A 19901-nucleotide genomic window follows, 5' to 3' on the forward strand; every position below is an offset into this window, starting at 1 on the left:
TAGTTCTGGGGTTTCTATTCTATTCCATTGGTCTATGTGTCTGTTTTTATGCCAATACCATGCTGTCTTGATGATGATAGCTTTGTAGTAGAGGCTAAAGTCTGGTATTGTGATGCCTCCTGCTTTGGTCTTCTTCTTCAAAATTACTTTGGCTATTCGGGGCCTTTTGTGGTTCCATATGAATTTTAGGATTGCTTGTTCTTGTTTCGAGAAGAATGCTGGTGCAATTTTGATTGGGATTGCATTGAATGTGTAGATAGCTTTGGGTAGTATTGACATTTTGACAATATTTATTCTTCCAATCCATGAGCATGGAATGTCTTTCCATTTCTTTATATCTTCTTCAATCACCTGCATAAGCTTTCTATAGTTTTCAGCATACAGATCTTTTACATCTTTGGTTAGATTTATTCCTAGGTATTTTATGCTTCTTGGTGCAATTGTGAATGGGATCAGTTTCTTCATTTGTCTTTCTGTTGCTTCATTGTTAGTGTATAAGAATGCAACTGATTTCTGCACATTGATTTTGTATCCTGCAACTTTGCTGAATTCATGTATCAGTTCTAGCAGACTTTTGGTGGAGTCTATCGGATTTTCCATGTATAATATCATGTCATCTGCAAAAAGCGAAAGCTTGACTTCATCTTTGCCAATTTTGATGCCTTTGATTTCCTTTTGTTGTCTGATTGCTGATGCTAGAACTTCCAGCACTATATTAAACAACAGCGGTGACAGTGGGCATCCCTGTCGTGTTCCTGATCTCAGGGAAAAAGCTCTCAGTTTTTCCCCGTTGAGGATGATGTTAGCTGTGGGCTTTTCATAAATGGCCTTTATGATCTTTAAGTATGTTCCTTCTATCCCGACTTTCTCAAGGGTTTTTATTAAGAAAGGGTGCTGGATTTTGTCAAAGGCCTTTTCTGCATCGATTGACAGGATCATATGGTTCTTCTCTTTTTTTTTGTTAATGTGATGTATCACGTTGATCGATTTGCGAATGCTGAACCAGCCCTGCATCCCAGGAATGAATCCCACTTGATCATGGTGAATAATTCTTTTTATATGCTGTTGAATTCGATTTGCTAGTATCTTATTAAGAATTTTTGCATCCATATTCATCAGGGATATTGGCCTGTAGTTCTCTTTTTTTACTGGGTCTCTGTCTGGTTTAGGAATCAAAGTAATACTGGCTTCATAGAATGAGTCTGGAAGTTTTCCTTCCCTTTCTATTTCTTGGAATAGCTTGAGAAGGATAGGTATTATCTCTGCTTTAAATGTCTGGTAGAACTCCCCTGGGAAGCCATCTGGTCCTGGACTCTTATTTGTTGGGAGATTTTTGATAACCGATTCAATTTCTTCGCTGGTTATGGGTCTGTTCAAGCTTTCTATTTCCTCCTGATTGAGTTTTGGAAGAGTGTGGGTGTTTAGAAATTTGTCCATTTCTTCCAGGTTGTCCAATTTGCTGGCATATAATTTTTCATAGTATTCCCTGATAATTGTTTGTATCTCTGAGGGATTGGTTGTAATCATTCCATTTTCATTCATGATTTTATCTATTTGGGTCATCTCCCTTTTCTTTTTGAGAAGCCTGGCTAGAGGTTTGTCAATTTTGTTTATTTTTTCAAAAAACCAACTCTTGGTTTCGTTGATCTGCTCTACAGTTTTTTTAGATTCTATATTGTTTATTTCTGCTCTGATCTTTATTATTTCTCTTCTTCTGCTGGGTTTAGGCTGCCTTTGCTGTTCTGCTTCTATTTCCTTTAGGTGTGCTGTTAGGTTTTGTATTTGGGATTTTTCTTGTTTCTTGAGATAGGCCTGGATTGCAATGTATTTTCCTCTCAGGACTGCCTTCGCTGCATCCCAAAGCGTTTGGATTGTTGTATTTTCATTTTCGTTTGTTTCCATATATATTTTAATTTCTTCTCTAATTGCCTGGTTGACCCACTCATTCGTTAGTAGGGTGTTCTTTAACCTCCATGCTTTTGGAGGTTTTCCAGACTTTTTCCTGTGGTTGATTTCAAGCTTCATAGCATTGTGGTCTGAAAGTATGCATGGTATAATTTCAATTCTTGTAAACTTATGAAGGGCTGTTTTGTGACCCAGTATATGATCTATCTTGGAGAATGTTCCATGTGCACTCGAGAAGAAAGTATATTCTGTTGCTTTGGGATGCAGAGTTCTAAATATATCTGTCAAGTCCATCTGATCCAATGTATCATTCAGGGCCCTTGTTTCTTTATTGACTGTGTGTCTAGATGATCTATCCATTTCTGTAAGTGGGGTGTTAAAGTCCCCTGCAATGACCACATTCTTATCAATAAGGTCGCTTATGTTTATGAGTAATTGTTTTATATATCTGGGGGCTCGGGTATTTGGCGCATAGACATTTATAATAGTTAGCTCTTCCTGGTGGATAGACCCTGTGATTATTATATAATGCCCTTCTTCATCTCTTGTTACAGCCTTTAATTTAAAGTCTAGTTTGTCTGATATAAGTATGGCTACTCCAGCTTTCTTTTGGCTTCCAGGAGCATGATAAATAGTTCTCCATCCCCTTACTCTCAATCTAAAGGTGTCCTCAGATCTAAAATGAGTCTCTTGTAGACAGCAAATAGATGGGTCTTGTTTTTTTATCCATTCTGATACCCTATGTCTTTTAGTTGGCGCATTTAATCCATTTACATTCAGTGTTATTATAGAAAGATATGGGTTTAGAGTCATTGTGATGTCTGTATGTTTTATGCTTGTAGTGATGTCTCTGGTACTTTGTCTCACAGGATCCCCCTTAGGATCTCTTGTAGGGCTAGTTTCGTGGTGACAAATTCCTTCAGTTTTTGTTTGTTTGGGAAGACCTTTATCTCTCCTTCTATTCTAAATGACAGACTTGCTGGATAAAGGATTCTCGGCTGCATATTTTTTCTGTTTAGCACACTGTAGATATCGTGCCAAGCCTTTCTGGCCTGCCAAGTTTCAAAGGAGAGATCAGTCACGAGTCTTATAGGTCTCCCTTTATATGTGAGGGCACGTTTATCCCTTGCTGCTTTCAGAATTTTCTCTTTATCCTTGTATTTTGCCAGTTTCACTATGATATGTCGTGCAGAAGATCGATTCAAGTTACGTCTGAAGGGAGTTCTCTGTGCCTCTTGGATTTCAATGCCTTTTTCCTTCCCCAGTTCAGGGAAGTTCTCAGCTATAATTTGTTCAAGTACCCCTTCAGCACCTTTCCCTCTCTCTTCCTCCTCTGGGATACCAATTATGCGTATATTATTTTTTTTTAGTGTATCACTTAGTTCTCTAATTTTCCCCTCATACTCCTGGATTTTTTTATCTCTCTTTCTTTCAGCTTCCTCTTTCTCCATAACTTTATCTTCTAGTTCACCTATTCTCTCCTCTGCCTCTTCAAGCCGAGCCATTGTGGTTTCCATTTTGTTTTGCATTTCGTTTAAAGCGTTTTTCAACTCCTCGTGACTGTTCCTTAGTCCCTCGATCTTTATGGCGAGAGATTCTCTGCTGTCCTGTATACTGTTTTCAAGCCCAGCGATTAATTTTATGACTATTATTCTAAATTCACTTTCTGTTATATTATTTAAATCCTTTTTGATCAGTTCATTAGCTGTTGTTATTTCCTGGAGATTCTTCTGAGGGGAATTCTTCCGTTTGGTCATTTTGGAGAGTCCCTGACGTGGTGAGGACCTGCAGGGCACTTCCCCTGTGCTGTGGTGTATAACTGGAGTTAGTGGGCGGGGCCGCAGTCCGACCCGATGTCTGCCCCCAGCCCACTGCTGGGGCCACAGTCAGACTGGTGTGTGCCTTCTCTTCCCCTCTCCTAGGGGCGGGATTCACTGTGGGGTGGCGTGTCCCGTCTGGGCTACTTGCACACTGCCAGGCTTGTGTTGCTGGGGATCTGGCGTATTAGCTGGGGTGGGTAGGCAAGGTGCACGGGGGCTGGAGGGGCAGGCTTAGCTCGCTTCTCCTTAGGTGATCCACTTCAGGAGGAGCCCTGTGGCAGCGGGAGGGAGTCAGATCCGCTGCCGGAGGTTTGGCTCCGCAGAAGCACAGAGTTGGGTGTTTGCGCGGAGCGAGCAAGTTCCCTGGCAGGAACTGATTCCCTTTGGGATTTTGGCTGGGGGATGGGCGGGGGAGATGGCGCTGGCGCCTTTGTTCCCCGCCAAGCTGATCTCTGTCGTCTAGGGGCTTAGCAGCTCTCCCTCCCTTTGTCCTCCAGCCTTCCCGCTTTCCGCGCAGAGCTGTTAACTTATGACCTCCCAGACGCTAAGTCGCGCTTGCTGTCGGAACACAGTCCGTCTGGCCCCTCCGCTTTTGCCAGCCAGACTCGGGGGCTCTGCTTGGCCGGCGAGCCGCCCCTCTGCCCCGGCTCCCTCCCGCCGGTCCGTGGAGCGCGCACCGCCTCGCCGCCCTTCCTACCCTCTTCCGTGGGCCTCTAGTCTGCGCTTGACTCCTGAGACTCCCTTCTGCTAATCCTCTGGCGGTTTTCTGGGTTCTTTAGGCAGGTGTAGGTGGAATCTAAGTGATCGGCCGGACGCGCTGTGAGCCCCGCGTCCTCCTACGCCGCCATCTTCCGGAACCTCCTCTGTAGTTCTCTTTTTTTACTGGGTCTCTGTCTGGTTTAGGAATCAAAGTAATACTGGCTTCATAGAATAAGTCTGGAAGTTTTCCTTCCCTTTCTGTTTTTTGGAATAGCTTGAGAAGGATAGGTATTATCTCTGCTTTAAATGTCTGGTAGAATTCCCCAGGGAAGCCATCTGGTCCTGGACTCTTATTTGTTGGGAGATTTTTGATAACTGATTCAATTTCTTCTCTGGTTATGGGTCTGTTCAAGCTTTCTATTTCTTCCTGATTTAGTTTTGGAAGCGTGTGGGTGTTTAGGAATTTGTCCATATCTTCCAGGTTGTCCAGTTTGTTGGTATATAATTTTTCATAGTATTCCCTGATAATTGCTTATATTTCTGAAGGATTGGTTGTAATAATTCTATTTTCGTTCATGATTTTATCTATTTGGGTCATCTCCCTTTTCTTTTTGAGAAGCCTGGCTAGAGGTTTGCCAATTTTGTTTATTTTTTCAAAAAACCAACTCTTGGTTTCATTGATCTGCTCTACAGTTTTTTTAGATTTTATATTGTTTATTTCTGCTCTGATCTTTATTATTTCTCTTCCTCTGCTGGATGCCTGGACATTTGAAGTCCATAATAGTTTGTCAGGGTGGAAAAGCTCTCCGAGAAGAGTAAGCAGCAGCATGAGCAAAGGCATAGCGCTATGAAAGCATATGATGTGTTTTGAGAGCATTTGTGATGTTCTTGGAACCCCAGAATGCACTGGCATGGAGTAATACAAGATAAAACAGAATAAGCAGCTTGGAGCTAGTTGGAAAAGCCCTTGAAGGTCATACCATGTGTTTTGGACTGATTTCGTCCCCCTGAAGTTCATATTTTGAAGCTCCAACCCCCACTGTAATGGTATTTGGAGATGGAACCTTTGAGAGGTAATTTGGTTTAGATGAGGTCACAAGGGTGGGGCCGGCATGATGATATTAGTGCGTTTATACAAAGATACCAGAGAGCTTGCTCTGCTTGGTTTCTCTCTGGGCCATGTGAGCACCCTGTGAGAAGGCAGCTTTCTGCAAGTAGAGAAGAAAGCTCTCACCAGAAACCAACCATACTCGCATGTCTGGCATGCTCAGAATTCCAGTCTGTAGTATTGTGTTATGGCAGCCCCAACAGACTAAGACACCACGAAACGTGAACTTTTGTGGGCATTAGAGTTACTAAACATCTTAAAGCAGGTGAGTTAAACAATTAGATGTGGTATTTCATAACAACTCTAGTGGCAGATTATCGTGGAGAATTTGGCAGAGATGATGGTAGGAAATGAGTGGGAGTTAGGGAGATTGGTGGTAGGAAAACCAACTGATAGACAATATCACTAATTCAGGTGAGAGAGGTAGACCCCTGGAGGGTGGCAGTAGGGATAGAGAGCAAGGTAGACATTTAAGAAGTAGTATTGATAAGATTTATTTTTTTAACGTAATTTATTGTCAAGTTAGCTAACATACAGTTTCTACAGTGTGCTCTTGGCTTCAAAAGTAGATTCCCATGATTCATTGCCTACATACAACACCCAGGGCTCATACCGACAAGTGCCCTCCTCAATATCCATCACCCATTTTCCCCTCTCCCCCGCTACCCCATCAAACCTCAGTTTGTTCTCTGCATTTAAGAGTCCTTTATGGTTTGCCTCCCTCTCTGTTTGAAACTATTTTTCCCCTTCCCTTCCCCCATGGTCTTCTGTTAAGTTTCTAGAATTCCACATATGGAAGGTTGTCAAATGAGATATGTAAGGGAGAAATAGGAGTCAAGAATTCTAGTTTGGGTGACTGGGTAAATGGTGATGACATGAATCAAGATAGGGGAATGTAAAGTGGTTTGTCTCTGGGTGGTAGTCTTAGAGATGGTTTTTATTTCTTTTTGTTCATCCGAATTTTACACTTTATTTACAATTACCATTTATTACTTCTGGAATAAGAGTAAACAGCTTTGTTTTTGGTATGGGGATCAGGAATGCAATGCAAAAGAAATAAGACAAAGTTCTAAGAGAAATATATTAAGTTTGGGTTATATTGAGTTTGAACTGCCTATAAGAAATCTTGCTGGAAGTGTCCAAGGCTGTTAGAAATATAAATCCATGTGAAACTCAAAGACGGAGACTGGAGATGTTGATTTTCAGAATTGGTGTTCTATGAGGGGTTAGAATGTACTACCACAGAGTGCTGGCTTTGCATTGGGCTTGGAATAAAGGAAAACTGATCTTAAGTAGCACATGTATGCTTGGAGAGGGGGAGGTATTGAGAGGAACACTAGGAAACTTGCAGAAATGGGACTGAGGACAGAATACATAGCCCTTGGGATGGGGTCAACATTCAGAGACAGAGTTCAAACAGAGGCACTGGAAATTCTCACTCCAGTTCCAAGCCAGGTATCAAAAACCAAGAGGAATCAGATCAATGAAGTGACGTTGACTCTGGGTCATGGCTTTAGAGATAAAAACAATGTTGACGAGAGAAGCCAAACATGTGTAATAGAAACAATGTGGCAAAGAATAGGGAACAGCCTACCCTTGAGAAATAGGGCTGACTGAAGTACCTGACCTCTTGGATGTCAGTTGGGGACCATGGAAAAAGGAACTTCAGGTGTCAAAGGTATGTAGGAAGATAGCCTGTTTTCCCCCAGAGGACTACTCGTGGTAAGAAGGGGTATGTGTGCAGTGGGGAAGTAGGTCAGTGGATTCCCATTTTCACCCATGTGTGTTGAACAGCAGATTATCTCTAAAAGCCAAAAGTAAATGGGGCTAGAGTTATTGATATTCTGCCAAATAACCCATTGTTTGTTCTAGAGGATTGGAAAAGCAGCCTGCACATAGCTTGATACTCTTTTTGAGCAATGGATATATAATATTTTGGCTCTTCTGCTTTAATGCATCCATGTTGATAAGGGGACATTCTGATGTGACCTATGAAACAAGCCATTTAGTCTGTTTCTTTTTCATTATCACCTCCTTCACAGGGTTATGAGCCTTACTCCATCTCCAAGTCTCACTGAGAATGAGGTGAGAGTCAGGGATGGGATAGGAGTCAGTCACTATCTGGCAGACACAACCAGGAGTCACATGTTTATCACACGTATTCACCTCGGAAAGGGCTACCAATCATTCTGAGCAACGTGTCTGCCTATCTTCTGAGAATCCACTTGTTTCCTGAATGGTCTGCTTCTCAAATCCTGATTTTTCTCTTAAGGTTAAAACAGTCATACTTATTTACTTCTAATGAATACATAGATTTGGCTACATGATAACTGAATGGATTCTCTTTTCCATATAAATTCTAGAGGACGGACACATTTTTTTGCAGGCTTTCTGATTATTCTAACCTTATTGGATTGGTTGCAAATTAGACTGTGTTTCAGGGAGACAGATATTTGAGCTGTAATACAATTCCTTATTATCAGCTCTAGGCAGCACAGTAAACCTTCAATTAAACTTCTAATAGTAATATAATATACATATATTTATAGTTAATATCCTAGCATTCTTTCATAATGATGGTAGGGGGTGGATACCTCCTTAAAAGTTGATCTAATTGTATATTTTTAATGTATTTCTGATTGTGAAAGTTAGATGTATTTAAATTTTTAAGTACATTTAATACATAATACATAATGAGAGAGTTAGATGCAGAATGCACATAGGGTGAGAAGAGAGAGAGATGGGAAAGAATTTGAGATGGGCTTAAGGTCAGGTATGAAGTAAGAGTGAAAGATGTCTTATACATATTACTTGGTTAAAAAAATCAGTAATTTTACATTCCGATGATGCCATTTTGAGGAGGTTTCATCAAAATGTCTGAATCACATGTCTGGAATCCTTGAACCAGAACTGGCAGAAACTTCTGAATCCATGCAAGCAGATTGACAGATTGACAGACTGACCCTTGGAAAATGTCAATATTTGAGGGATGGATAAGGGAAGAGAACACCTGGGTTTTAAATGCTCTTGTGTATGTACCCAGGAGTGGAATTACTGGGTCCTGTGAGAATTGAGATGCGACATTTTTAAGTAAAATCTTACCAAACCAATAAATAGTCCCACTTTGTGTGTGCGTGTGTGTGGAGGCGGGGGTGGGTGTGGGGTACGTAGGGATCATGTTGTTATTTCTCTTCTTGTGTTAACGACTTTTATGGACTCCTACACTTCTCTAGGAAATGTGGAATAGGAGTTTATACCAGGATACTACAAATGGCATCACCAACCCACACCCAACATGAAAATTAACCACTTTTTATTCAAAGTGCCCATTGATATAAAGTCCATTGAAAGTCCCCAACCTTAGCAGGTGTACTAGTGTGCACCTTCAGGCAATGAAAGTTACAGGCAAGGAACCTTAGTTCAATTACAGACGGTTACCCTTGGGCTGCTCATTAAACTTCTCTGTATCTCACTTTCTCCATCTATAAAATGGGGGTAATCCTGCATCTCAAGATTGTAATGAGGAAAGGGCCTAGCCATGCGCACATAGCTGGAACTTAATAAATATTAGCTCTCATTTCCCCATACTTCCCTACCCTCTTCAAATTAACTGTTCTTCAAAACAAAAGTATTTTTCTTCTCATTTTCTCTTTCAGGTTAAAATTAAACTGCCGAATACAAACCCTTCTGAAATTCAAATTGATATCCAGGAAATGATTCTTGACCTTCGCACTCCTAATAAGTGAGTAAAACTTAGAACTAGAATAATGTATTAAAATATTAATGAATCTATAATCAATATTCTTAAAGTGTACATTGTTATTTTTCATCACTCCTAAAGTTTGACAAAAAGTGAAAAAGTAAGTTATTCATTCAGATGTTTGATCTACATAATATAAATATATATGTATATGTATTTTTTGAAACACCTAAAACACCTAGTTTTTTCTGCTTTGCACCCGTACATTTGGAGTAGATTGCTACCACTAAAATACAGCCTTTGACATTTAGATACAGTTTACTTATCTGTGAGGAAAAATAACTAGAGATGAAAATCTCTTAAGTTGTAAGTCTCGCTTGTGGCTTTTTGTACAGAGATGCCATAAGAGAAGCAATATCTTTAAACTTTCTGGTTACCATGGGACTCTAAGGTTCAATTTGACTGTATCCATCTAAAAATTAACAGAAAAGTCTTGTCATCAATTCCTTAAAGCAAAAATTCTAGCAAATTGGGGTGCCTGGGTGGCCCAGTTGGCTGGATGTCTGGCTCAGGTCATGATCTCACAGCTAGTGAGTTCGAGCCCCACATCGGGCTCTGTGCTGACAGCTCAGAGCCTGGAGCCTGCTTTGGATTTTGTCTCCCTGTCTCTCTGCTCCTCTCCAGCTTATACTCTGTCTCTCTCTCTCTCAAAAATAAATAAACATTAAAAAAATTTTAAAAAATTCTAACAAATTTATCACTAGCTTCTCAAGTAGTATAGATACATTTAAAAAGAATACAGGTAATAATGGCATAATATAATTAAACATTTTGATATTTTCAAAATAGTCTTCTTATTACACAGGTTCAAATTATGTTTCCAAAATGCAACACGTACAGTAAGATTCTGATACAAATGTTTATCTGAAACCTGGACAAATCAGTCCCGTCTCTCAAAAACAAGTCCATAAAGAGAAAATCAATGGAACCTGATGTGTGATAGATAAAATATCTAAATATCTCCTTGCTTGTTTCACTTTTCATCTGAAAGTATGCTAGTGAGCACACTTTGGTTGACTGCAGTGGCTCTTTCTTTGTTATTCACGAACATTTCAAACTGGGTGTGGTAAGCAGTCAGCTGCTGGCACATTTTCTTTCTTCCATTATCAGTATCAATAATCTTCCCCTGTTGATCTTAGGGTTTCAAAAAAATAAAAAGTAGATCCCTCATACAAAAGACTTCTATGTATAAACGACCCAATGTACATACATAGCTTAACCTTGATTTCTATAGTAGATGCATTTAACCCAAAATGATCTACCCATGGATATATATCAAGTACTTTCTCATTACTCATGTAATTTCAAAACTATATTCTCACCAAAATTGTCTTCTGTTATAAAAATTTCATCCACTATTCCTACGATTTACTTCGAGGAGCAGTGTAATTTTTTCATTCTTATTATATATGCTTTTACTCTTCCACACAACCTCTGCAAGGAAAGTTGCTTAAATTAACAGTTAATCTTCCATGATATTGGTGCGCTTGTTAAAAACACATACATATCTACACACCGTGGAGTTAATTTCCATTCTCCTAGCAGTTCTCCATCAATCTTCAGGCAGCTGCTATGCTGCCATTCCAGATATCTATCAGAGCCCACCAAATGAAAGACTCACACAGAGATACTTGTCCATGTAGAATGTGGACTACACTAGAATTTTGGGATCATAATGTTCTTATATATTAAATAGTGCAGAGAGGTGCTGTCTCTTAAGAAAAAAATCATTAATTATGATAGAAGACTGAAGATAGGCTGTTATCATTTTTGTCATTTTTCCTTAACACTTGCACATTCTTTGGAGCCACGCTATTATCTGAAATTGTGTTATTGGAAATGTGACTTGTTTTTGAGGTTATTGGTATTCACATATACTTTCTTTAGTTTCTAACTTTGACAGCATATCACACTATGTTTACTCACCCCTAGAGAGGTAAGAGAAAACCTCCTGTTCATGAATCTATAAGGCAGAACACGTGAATCTATTTTAACTGAATTGACTGGTAAGATCAGTCAAATGACAGTCAATTGCATTAGAACTATCAATAAAACCCAGATTTTTAGAATTATACAACCAAAAGAAATAAAGCAATGTCTTAACTTCTTTATTTTTAAAAAAAATCATTGTTTTTGCACGTTGATTCCCAACATGGAGTAGACAGAAAGGAGGAAAGACAGGGGAAATTGGATAATTTCCCAAGGACTTTTATCTTCATATGAGGTTTCACTATTTTTTGAAGTGTATTCTAAGAATATCATAAATGAATTCCTTGAATGTGATAGTAAAAACATATTGTAAAGACAAGTATGAATTAATTTTTGGTAGAATGCTGTTTTATTCTCATCTTTTCTGTGCTCCTTTAATTCAGACTGATTGAGAATTGACTGATACTCAAACTCAAAAGATGTTTTCAAATTGAAATACTGAATGTCAGCTCAGTAGCTATTTCTTCACTTTCTTTGAAAATAGTTATGTCTCCAATAGAAAACGTTTAAAAAGTCATGTTTTTTAAACCCAAATATTTATTTTTTAATTTAAATTTTGTTAGTTAATATACAGTGCAATATTGATCTCAGGAGTAGAATTCAGTGATTTCATCACTTACATACAACACCCAGTGCTCATCACAACAAGGGCCCCCCTTAGTCCCCATCACCCATCTAGCTAATCTCCCACCCACCTCCTTCCATCAACCCTTAGTTTTTTCTCTATCATTAAAAGTTTCTTGTTAACTAACCCAGAGATAAAATCATTTATTAACTACATAAAATAAAAACTACATTATGTGAATATGCACAGAACAAGGTTGTCCTGTATTTAAATCTCTTGCAAGGAACATCAACTTGATTTTGCTAGTATAAATGTAAGGTTGTAAGTCTCTAGAGTTCACTTGTATAGATAATTCTTTTGTCTTTACTTTCATATATTATCATTCACTTTTAAACAATTTCTAATGAAAAGTAACACTGGATAAACATTTGATCAGTGCCTAAACTGTAGCTTCTTAAAAGCAAGTATACTATCAATGTAAAGGCAGAGGGATTGAGTTTAAATGTTTATTCATATTTGATAGTACTAATGTGTTGTAGGTACTCAAATGTTATTTTGCTTTTCATTCATTTATATATTCACTCAACAAACATTCATAAAGTCTCCTGCTACAACTGGGGGGACATGAAGATAAGATATAGTCCTGTCCTTCAATGAATTGTACATGGATAAGTATTTGTAGAATTTTATTTTATTTATATATAAATCTCAATCCAGATATCAGGCAGTAAAACAGACTAGACAAAAATACTTCCCTTCTCCTAAGAGCCTAAATAAGTTGCACAGTTTCTGTTCAAAATTTTAGTATTTGAAGCCATACTACTAAGGACTAGCCAGGAATGCAGGCATAGATGGATCATTCCAATGGCCACTGTCTCTGCTGAATTTATTTCTCTCTGAACAGAGAAGTGCACATTATCACTGGAACTCCTTCTTCAGCTGATTTATAGTTGTCTTTTAGTGCAATGAAGCTACCACCACTGAGCTTTGCTTTATTTTTAAAGTGAATATATTATCATTTGTAGAATAAGGGATAAAGCAAATCTAACTCCAGCTCAAACTATATTGTAAACAACTTTAAAAAGATGGACTCTAAACACTTTTTGCACCCACTTTTTTGAGATGCCAAATATTACATGATATATTAAAATACACCATGAGGGGCACCTGGGTAGCTCAGTTGGTTAAGTGCCCAACTTGGACTCAGGTCGGGATCTCAAAGTTCATAAGTTCAAGCCCCACGTCGGGCTCTGTGCTGACAGCTTAGAGCCTGGAGCCTGCTTTGGATTCTGTGTCTCCCTCTTTCTCTGCCCCTCCCCCTCTCACACTCTGTCTCTCTCTCTCTGAAAAATAAACACACATTAAAATTTTTTTAAATTTGAAATAAATACATCATGATATCATTACTTCTGGCGGAGAGAGATGTTTTTCCTACTACAAGTATCTGGAATAGAACAAGAGTAACAGGAAATTTCTCTTCTAGAGAAATGTGATCACACAAACATGTGTGATAAATACTTTTAATGAGCCCAGTTTCCTAAACTTAGGTCTTGCAAATGAGTGAGGAGGCAATTGGTTTTCAAGAGTTTGTTTTCAAATACTAGTTCTTCATACAAGGATTCAATAAGTACCCCTAAAAAATACCAGATTCCTTTACAAACTTGGATCCTATACCTTTTAAAAGAGATTTTCTGTCCACTTTTTATAGAGATACTGAAGGCTTCTTTATGGAGAATGTGAGGTAACAAGTGCTTCATGCATTTAATTTTCTTCAGATACCAGCATGTGCCGACCCCATGCATAATTCAGATTCATACCACTATGACAGAATTATGGATGGCTCAGCCCAGCAATGCAGCTAAAGCATACAGCTATCTAGCAATGGAGCCCCACAACTGCAAAATAAACCCAGCAATCTCTCACAGGGATTTTTGTCAATGTATAGTAGAAAGAACCAGAAGCAAGCACAGAGAAGCACTTTCATTGATCTAGTATTAAAATCATTCCAGACCTGAATTTCAATGCCTATACATGTAGTAGAGACTCAGCCTGATGTTGCATCAGCAGAATTATTATAGAACTATTCCAATTTTCAGATTTGTATCAGTTAGTCACATTCCATGTACACATAAGCATGGCTGGCAACATATCTATCCAACCAACTTAAAGTTGCAATGGCTCTGTTCCTCTGCCTATAAAGCAAGCCTGAGACTATGTTTATATAATGCAAAATGAGGTCAATCTTGAAAAAAGAGTGGGGGTATCAAAACCCCTGCTTGTATTTTTAAGGCCAAAAAGGCTGATATATTATGTGTGTTAATTTGGCATATTTTTGAACTTGCACTTACAGTGTCTAAATATTGTTTTTTTGGTTCCTAACCTTTTGATGGTATATATTGCTTCCCGTTATCTTATTAAAAGTGATATCAAAACCACACTGAGATATCACCTCACGCCAGTCAGAGTGGCTAAAATGAACAAATCAGGAGACTATAGATGCTGGAGAGGATGTGGAGAAACGGGAACCCTCTTGCACTGTTGGTGGGAATGCAAACGGGTATATCCACTCTGGAAAACAGTGTGGAGGTTCCTCAAAAAATTAAAAATAGATCTACCCTAGGACCCAGAAATAGGACTGCTAGGAATTTACCCAAGGGATACAAGAGTGCTGATGCATAGGGGCACCTGTACCCCAATGTTTATAGCAGCACTCTCAACAATAGCCAAATTATGGAAAGAGCCTAAATGTCCATCAACTGATGAATGGATAAAGAAGTTGTGGTTTATATACTTGATGGAATACTACTTGGCAATGAGAAAGAATGAAATATGGCCCTTTGTAGCAACGTGGATGGAACTGGAGAGTGTTATGCTAAGTGAAATAAGTCATACAAAGACAGATACCATATGTTTTCACTTTTATGTGGATCCTGAGACACTTAACAGAAGACCATGGGGGAGGGGACGGGGGGAAAAAGTTACCGAGAAGGAAGGAGGCAAACCATAAGAGACTCTTAAAAACTGAGAATAAACTGAGGGTTGATGGGGCGCTGGAGGGGTGGGGGGCAGAGATGAGCATTGAGGAGGGCAACTGTTGGGATGAGCATTGGGTGTTGTATGGAAACCAATTTGACAATAAATTTCATATTAAAATAAAATAAAATAAAAGTGATATCTTCTTGATATTACTTTAGGAATTTGACTCTAGGTTTTTTACCTTGTCTTATTTTGTTTTGATTTTTAGGAAGCTGTTGATAACCCTTCCCCACCCTGTGGAATGCAACAGTGCCAAAGCTTTCTATATCCTGGAGACTGAGACTCTTGAAGTCGCCCTAACAATGAAAAGAGACTTGGATTTCATTAACTTCTTCTGAAGCTTCATGAACAAGAAGGAAACATGGTAAAACAGCACTGCTAAAAATTTTTTAAAAAAACCTTTGAAAAATTGGCGAATGTCTCCTATCTTTTTTATTATTCTGACATAGTTCATAAAGGGTCTAAATTCAATTCTAGTGAGTTCCTGGTCATTTACCATCATTCCTATTCCTCTGGTGGGAAATACTGTTTTCTTATATTCATAAGCTATTTCATTTTTTTGGTGATAGCTGGATAGAATTTGCAGGTTAACCAATTAGATTACTACATGGTCAATTCAAACTGAAATATGACCATGAAATGGTTGGTCCACTTATTTCAGTAGTCTGAAGAACTTAAACCAATTAATTATACTATGATATAATCAGTTCCATTGCAATTGGTCATTATTATGGCCAGAAAAGTTTATTTGGCTGCCTTCTCATTGATTTGATCAAATGATTTACAGTATTCTCTGGTTAGGTTCTCACAATCCTGGGATGTACAAATAACAAGGGATTATAAATAGTTTGGTACGCCATCCTAAACAACATGTTTTACTTGAATAAGAAATACTTCAGAACACACAGTGTTATTTAGCTTCCTCAGTCCTGCTTTCAGTGTCTGGATCTGGTTAGGTTAAAAATCTTCTTCCTTTTGTGCACTAATAATTACTAACAGTGCCTTTTGGACTACTGTGTGTATATTTAGTATTGAAATCCTTGACATTTAAAAGGAATATAAAGAAAAGTGTGGTGTATTTACAAAACCTGTTCTCTTTCATTTCTTATCTTTATTCATAATTGGGCATACCTATTTTTATGAGTTATGTCAATGCCCCCTGCCCCTTCTGGACTGTATTGCTGAAGTTTATTTCAGAATTATTTATGAATAAATCTTATTTTAAAGCTCATGTAGCTAGGCCTCACACATCACTGTAGAACTGTGGAGTTACCTGGGAGTGAAATTTTGAGAAGAGATGAAAAATTGAAAGATGTTTATCTCATCTAAGTGAACTATTAAGGAACTCAATAAGCGGATATTTTCCAGACTTACATATGTAGATAACTACCAAGCCTCTAGTTTGTAACTAGATCTAATAGAAGGAAAAGACTGAGATTTTGGCAAAAAATAGTTGTGCTAAAACATTGAGCTCTTGTAGAGAATTCACCATTGAAATCACCACCATGACATTCTTCTGCGGGGGGCAAGAATTGATGGTGGGGTTAACTAAAAGGAACTAGTGTCTGTGAATTTAAGTCCATGATGTTACAGGAACAAAAAAGTGTCCTACTTTGCTTCCTCAGCATCTTTTTTCAAGGCTATATTTTAAAAATTTAAGGGGCGCCTGGGTGGCTCAGTCGGTTAAGCGTCCGTCTTCAGCTCAGGTCACGATCTCGCGGTCCGTGAGTTCAAGCCCCGCGTCAGGCTCTGGGCGGATGGCTCAGAGCCTGGAGCCTGCTTCCAATTCTGTGTCTCCCTCTCTCTCTGCCCCTCCCCCATTCATGCTCTGTCTCTCTCTGTCCCAAAAATAAATAAACGTTAAAAAAAATTTAAAAATTTAAGATTACACCCTACGGTGTAAACTCTGGGGCAAGCCTAGGCAGTAACCAATATTTTTCTTCTCTAGAGAGCAACAGTGAGTCAGTGGAAAATGTATCTCTTTTTCCTATGTACTGGCCCTAATTACAAAGACCATTATTATTCAAGCTGACTGAATGTGCACAAGTTGTCCCTGGAAGAGAAGATAGAGCATATCCAGGCCAACTTGAATTGGGCTTTGGTTTTGTGGTACTGTATCAATTATGTAATGAAACAGAGCTTCAAGACAATGAAATGCGATCCAGTAATTTATACCCATCTGTGCATCATCCTACTTCACTGTCCTTGGCCTCAGAAGTAACAACTTTGTTGTCATTGTTGTTTTGTTTTTAAGCTAATTCCCAGGACTTTCTTCCTTTAAAAGGGAATAGTCCAGTAAAGCAAATGTAGAATAAGAAGACAAAAAGGAAATTCATCTTGTCAGCATTTTTTCTTTTTTTAAATGTTTCCTTATTTCTGAGAGAGAGGGAGAGGGAAAGAAAGAACACAGTGGGGGAGGGGTAGGCAGAGAAGGAGACAGAGAATCCTAAGTGGGCTCAGCGCCTACAGTTTCTGCGCTGATGGCAGTGAGCCTGATGCGGGGCTCAAACTCATGAACTGCAAGATCATGACCTGAGCCAAAGGCAGACACTCAACCAAATGAGCCACCCAGGCACCGCTTTGTCAGCATTTTTCAATGAATCTTAGCCATAGCCAGGAGAACTGGAATTTAAAACCACAGTTGTGGCATATCATTAGTCTTCTCCTTTATGAACTTCTTTGCTTCATTTTTTGGTTCCATAATCTCCAGTAGCACCACTTGTGAGGATTCAATCATTCATTCATTCACTCATTTATGCATTCTTTCAACAAATATTCACTAAGCGCTTACCAAGTTCCTGGCACTATATCAGGTGCTGGAGATACAACAATGAACAAACCAGATGGGGTCCCTGTCCTTACAGAGTTTATCAAGGCAGACAAACAATAACCAAGTAAACACATAAACATGTATTTTCAAGTTTCTTTTTATTGGTATGAAAGAAAAGAATGGGTGGTTTTTAAAAAAATTTTTAATGTTTATTTTTGAGAGAGAGAAAGAGAGAGAGCAAGCATGAGCAGAGGAGGGGCAGAGAGAGAGGGAGACACAGAATCTGAAGCAGGCTCCAGGCTCCAAGCTGTCAGTACAGAGCCCAATGCAGAGCTCAAACTCATGAACCTTGAGATCATGACCTGAGCCGAAGTCAGACACTCAACTAACTGAGCCACCCAGGTGCCCCTAGAATGGGTGCTTTGAAAATATCTATCAGAGAAACCAAACTTAAGTCTGGGGAGTGAGAGAAGAAAAGGCTTCCTTAAGGTTCTAGCCAAAACATGAAGAATACTTAGGACTTAGCCAGGCAAAGACAATATTGGGGTAAGGAGAGCAGCATGGCTTCCAGGTACAAAGGGTAGCAAATGTGAAGACCCAAGTGGAAAGAACTTGGAGAGTTCAAGGAAATGAAAGCTGGTGTGGTTTGGAGTAGGGTGAATCTGGGGAGTGACTGGAGGTAAGGTTGGAAAATGTAGCCTGGGGCAATGTCATGTAGAACCTTGCAGGCCAAGGTTAGGAAACTGGATTTTATTCTCAGTGCTTTGGGAAAGAGACTGTATTAGGCCACAATGAAAATGAGATCGGTTATGATGCTATTGCAATAGCCAGGCAAGTTATTATTCTACACATTACCCTAAGTACAATTCATTGTTGATTTTTTTTTCTAATTAGAAAAACTATGTATATGCTTACATGTTCCAAACAGGAAAATTTAACAACACAGAAAAGCTATTTAAAAATAAAGCAAAGCTGGGGGGCCTGGGTGGCTCAGTTGGTTAAGTGACCAACTCTTGATCTCAGCTCAGGTCATGATCTCATGGTTCAAGAGTTCAAGCCCTGTGTCCGGCACGGTTCTGACAGAGCAGAGCCTGCTTGGAATTCTCTCTCCCTCTCTCTCTGTCCCTACCCCACTTGTGCTCACTGTCTCTAAATAAATAAATAAATGCATAAAAAATTAAAAATAAATAAATAAAAATTTAAAAAAGCAAAGCTAAAAATCACCTGTAAGCTAACAAACCATGAATAACCACCTTTACCATTTTTAGTGTCTCTTTTTGACATTTTTTTTCAATGTGTAACATAGATATTATTTTTCCCTAAATGGGATAATATTGCACAAACTGGTTTTATAACTTACTTTCTTTTAATTTCCAAGTAAATTCTTTTTTTTAATTTTTGTTTCTTGGAATTCTAATTTTATTGCAATGTGATAAAAGATCTATGTGTGCTTTTTAAAAAAATTTTTAATGTTTATTTTTGAGAGAGAGAGAGAGAGCGCGCAAGCAAGGGAGAAGCAGAGAGAGAGATAGAGGGAAACAGAGAATCCCAAGCAGGCTCTGTGCTGTCAGCACAAAGCCAGATGTGGGGCTCAAACCCATGAACCATGAGATCATGACCTAAGCTGAAATAAAGGGCTGGACACTTAACCAACTAAGCCACCCAGGTGCCCTGATCTATGTATATTTTTAAAGAATGAGTATTTGGTAAATATTGGGTAAAGAATTTTATATGCATCAATTGAAGTTTTTGTTAATGTTTATTTATTTTTGAGTGAGAGAGAGACACAGAGCGTGATCAGGGAGAGGGGCAGAGAGAGAGGGAGACACAGAATCCAAAGCAGGCTCCAGGCTCTGAGCTGTCAGCACAGAGCCCGACACAGAGCTTGAACTCACAAACCACAAGATCGTGACCTGAGCTGAAGTCCAGTGCTTAACAGATTGAGCCACTCAGGCACCCCAAAGTTTTTTTTTTTTAATCGGCTGGTCAAATCTACATTCTTATTAATTTTTGGTCTGATTTATCTATCAACATGGAGAGGTATATTAAAATTTTCATCCTATGATAGATTTGTTGGTATCTGCTCGTAATTCAGTCAAGTTTTGCCTTATGTATTTTGAGGCAATATATTTAGGTGCAGAGGGATATAGAACTGTTACATCTTCCTGGTGAATTCTTTCTATTATCAATATACTATGACAGTTTATCCTTAATAATATTTGTCACTTTGTATGTTTTGTATGCATTAT

At 38.8% G+C, this 19901-nt stretch overlaps 1 protein-coding gene across 2 annotated transcripts in view; it reads left to right on the plus strand.

Annotated features, from left to right (window-relative positions):
- DNAAF6 (dynein axonemal assembly factor 6) overlaps positions 1 to 15353 on the plus strand; it is a 46036-nt gene extending 30683 nt beyond the window's left edge. For both annotated transcript variants that reach the window (XM_049644739.1, XM_049644738.1), the window contains exons 6-7: positions 9189 to 9274; positions 15091 to 15353. In XM_049644739.1, the coding sequence (XP_049500696.1) occupies positions 9189 to 9274; positions 15091 to 15220 (216 nt within the window). In that variant the 3' untranslated portion in view covers positions 15221 to 15353. The remainder of the gene's footprint in view (positions 1 to 9188; positions 9275 to 15090) is intronic.
- Positions 15354 to 19901: the final 4548 nt, after the last annotated feature.

Source organism: Panthera uncia, chromosome X (assembly GCF_023721935.1).
Source record: "Panthera uncia isolate 11264 chromosome X, Puncia_PCG_1.0, whole genome shotgun sequence".
NCBI classification, from domain to species: domain Eukaryota; kingdom Metazoa; phylum Chordata; class Mammalia; order Carnivora; family Felidae; genus Panthera; species Panthera uncia.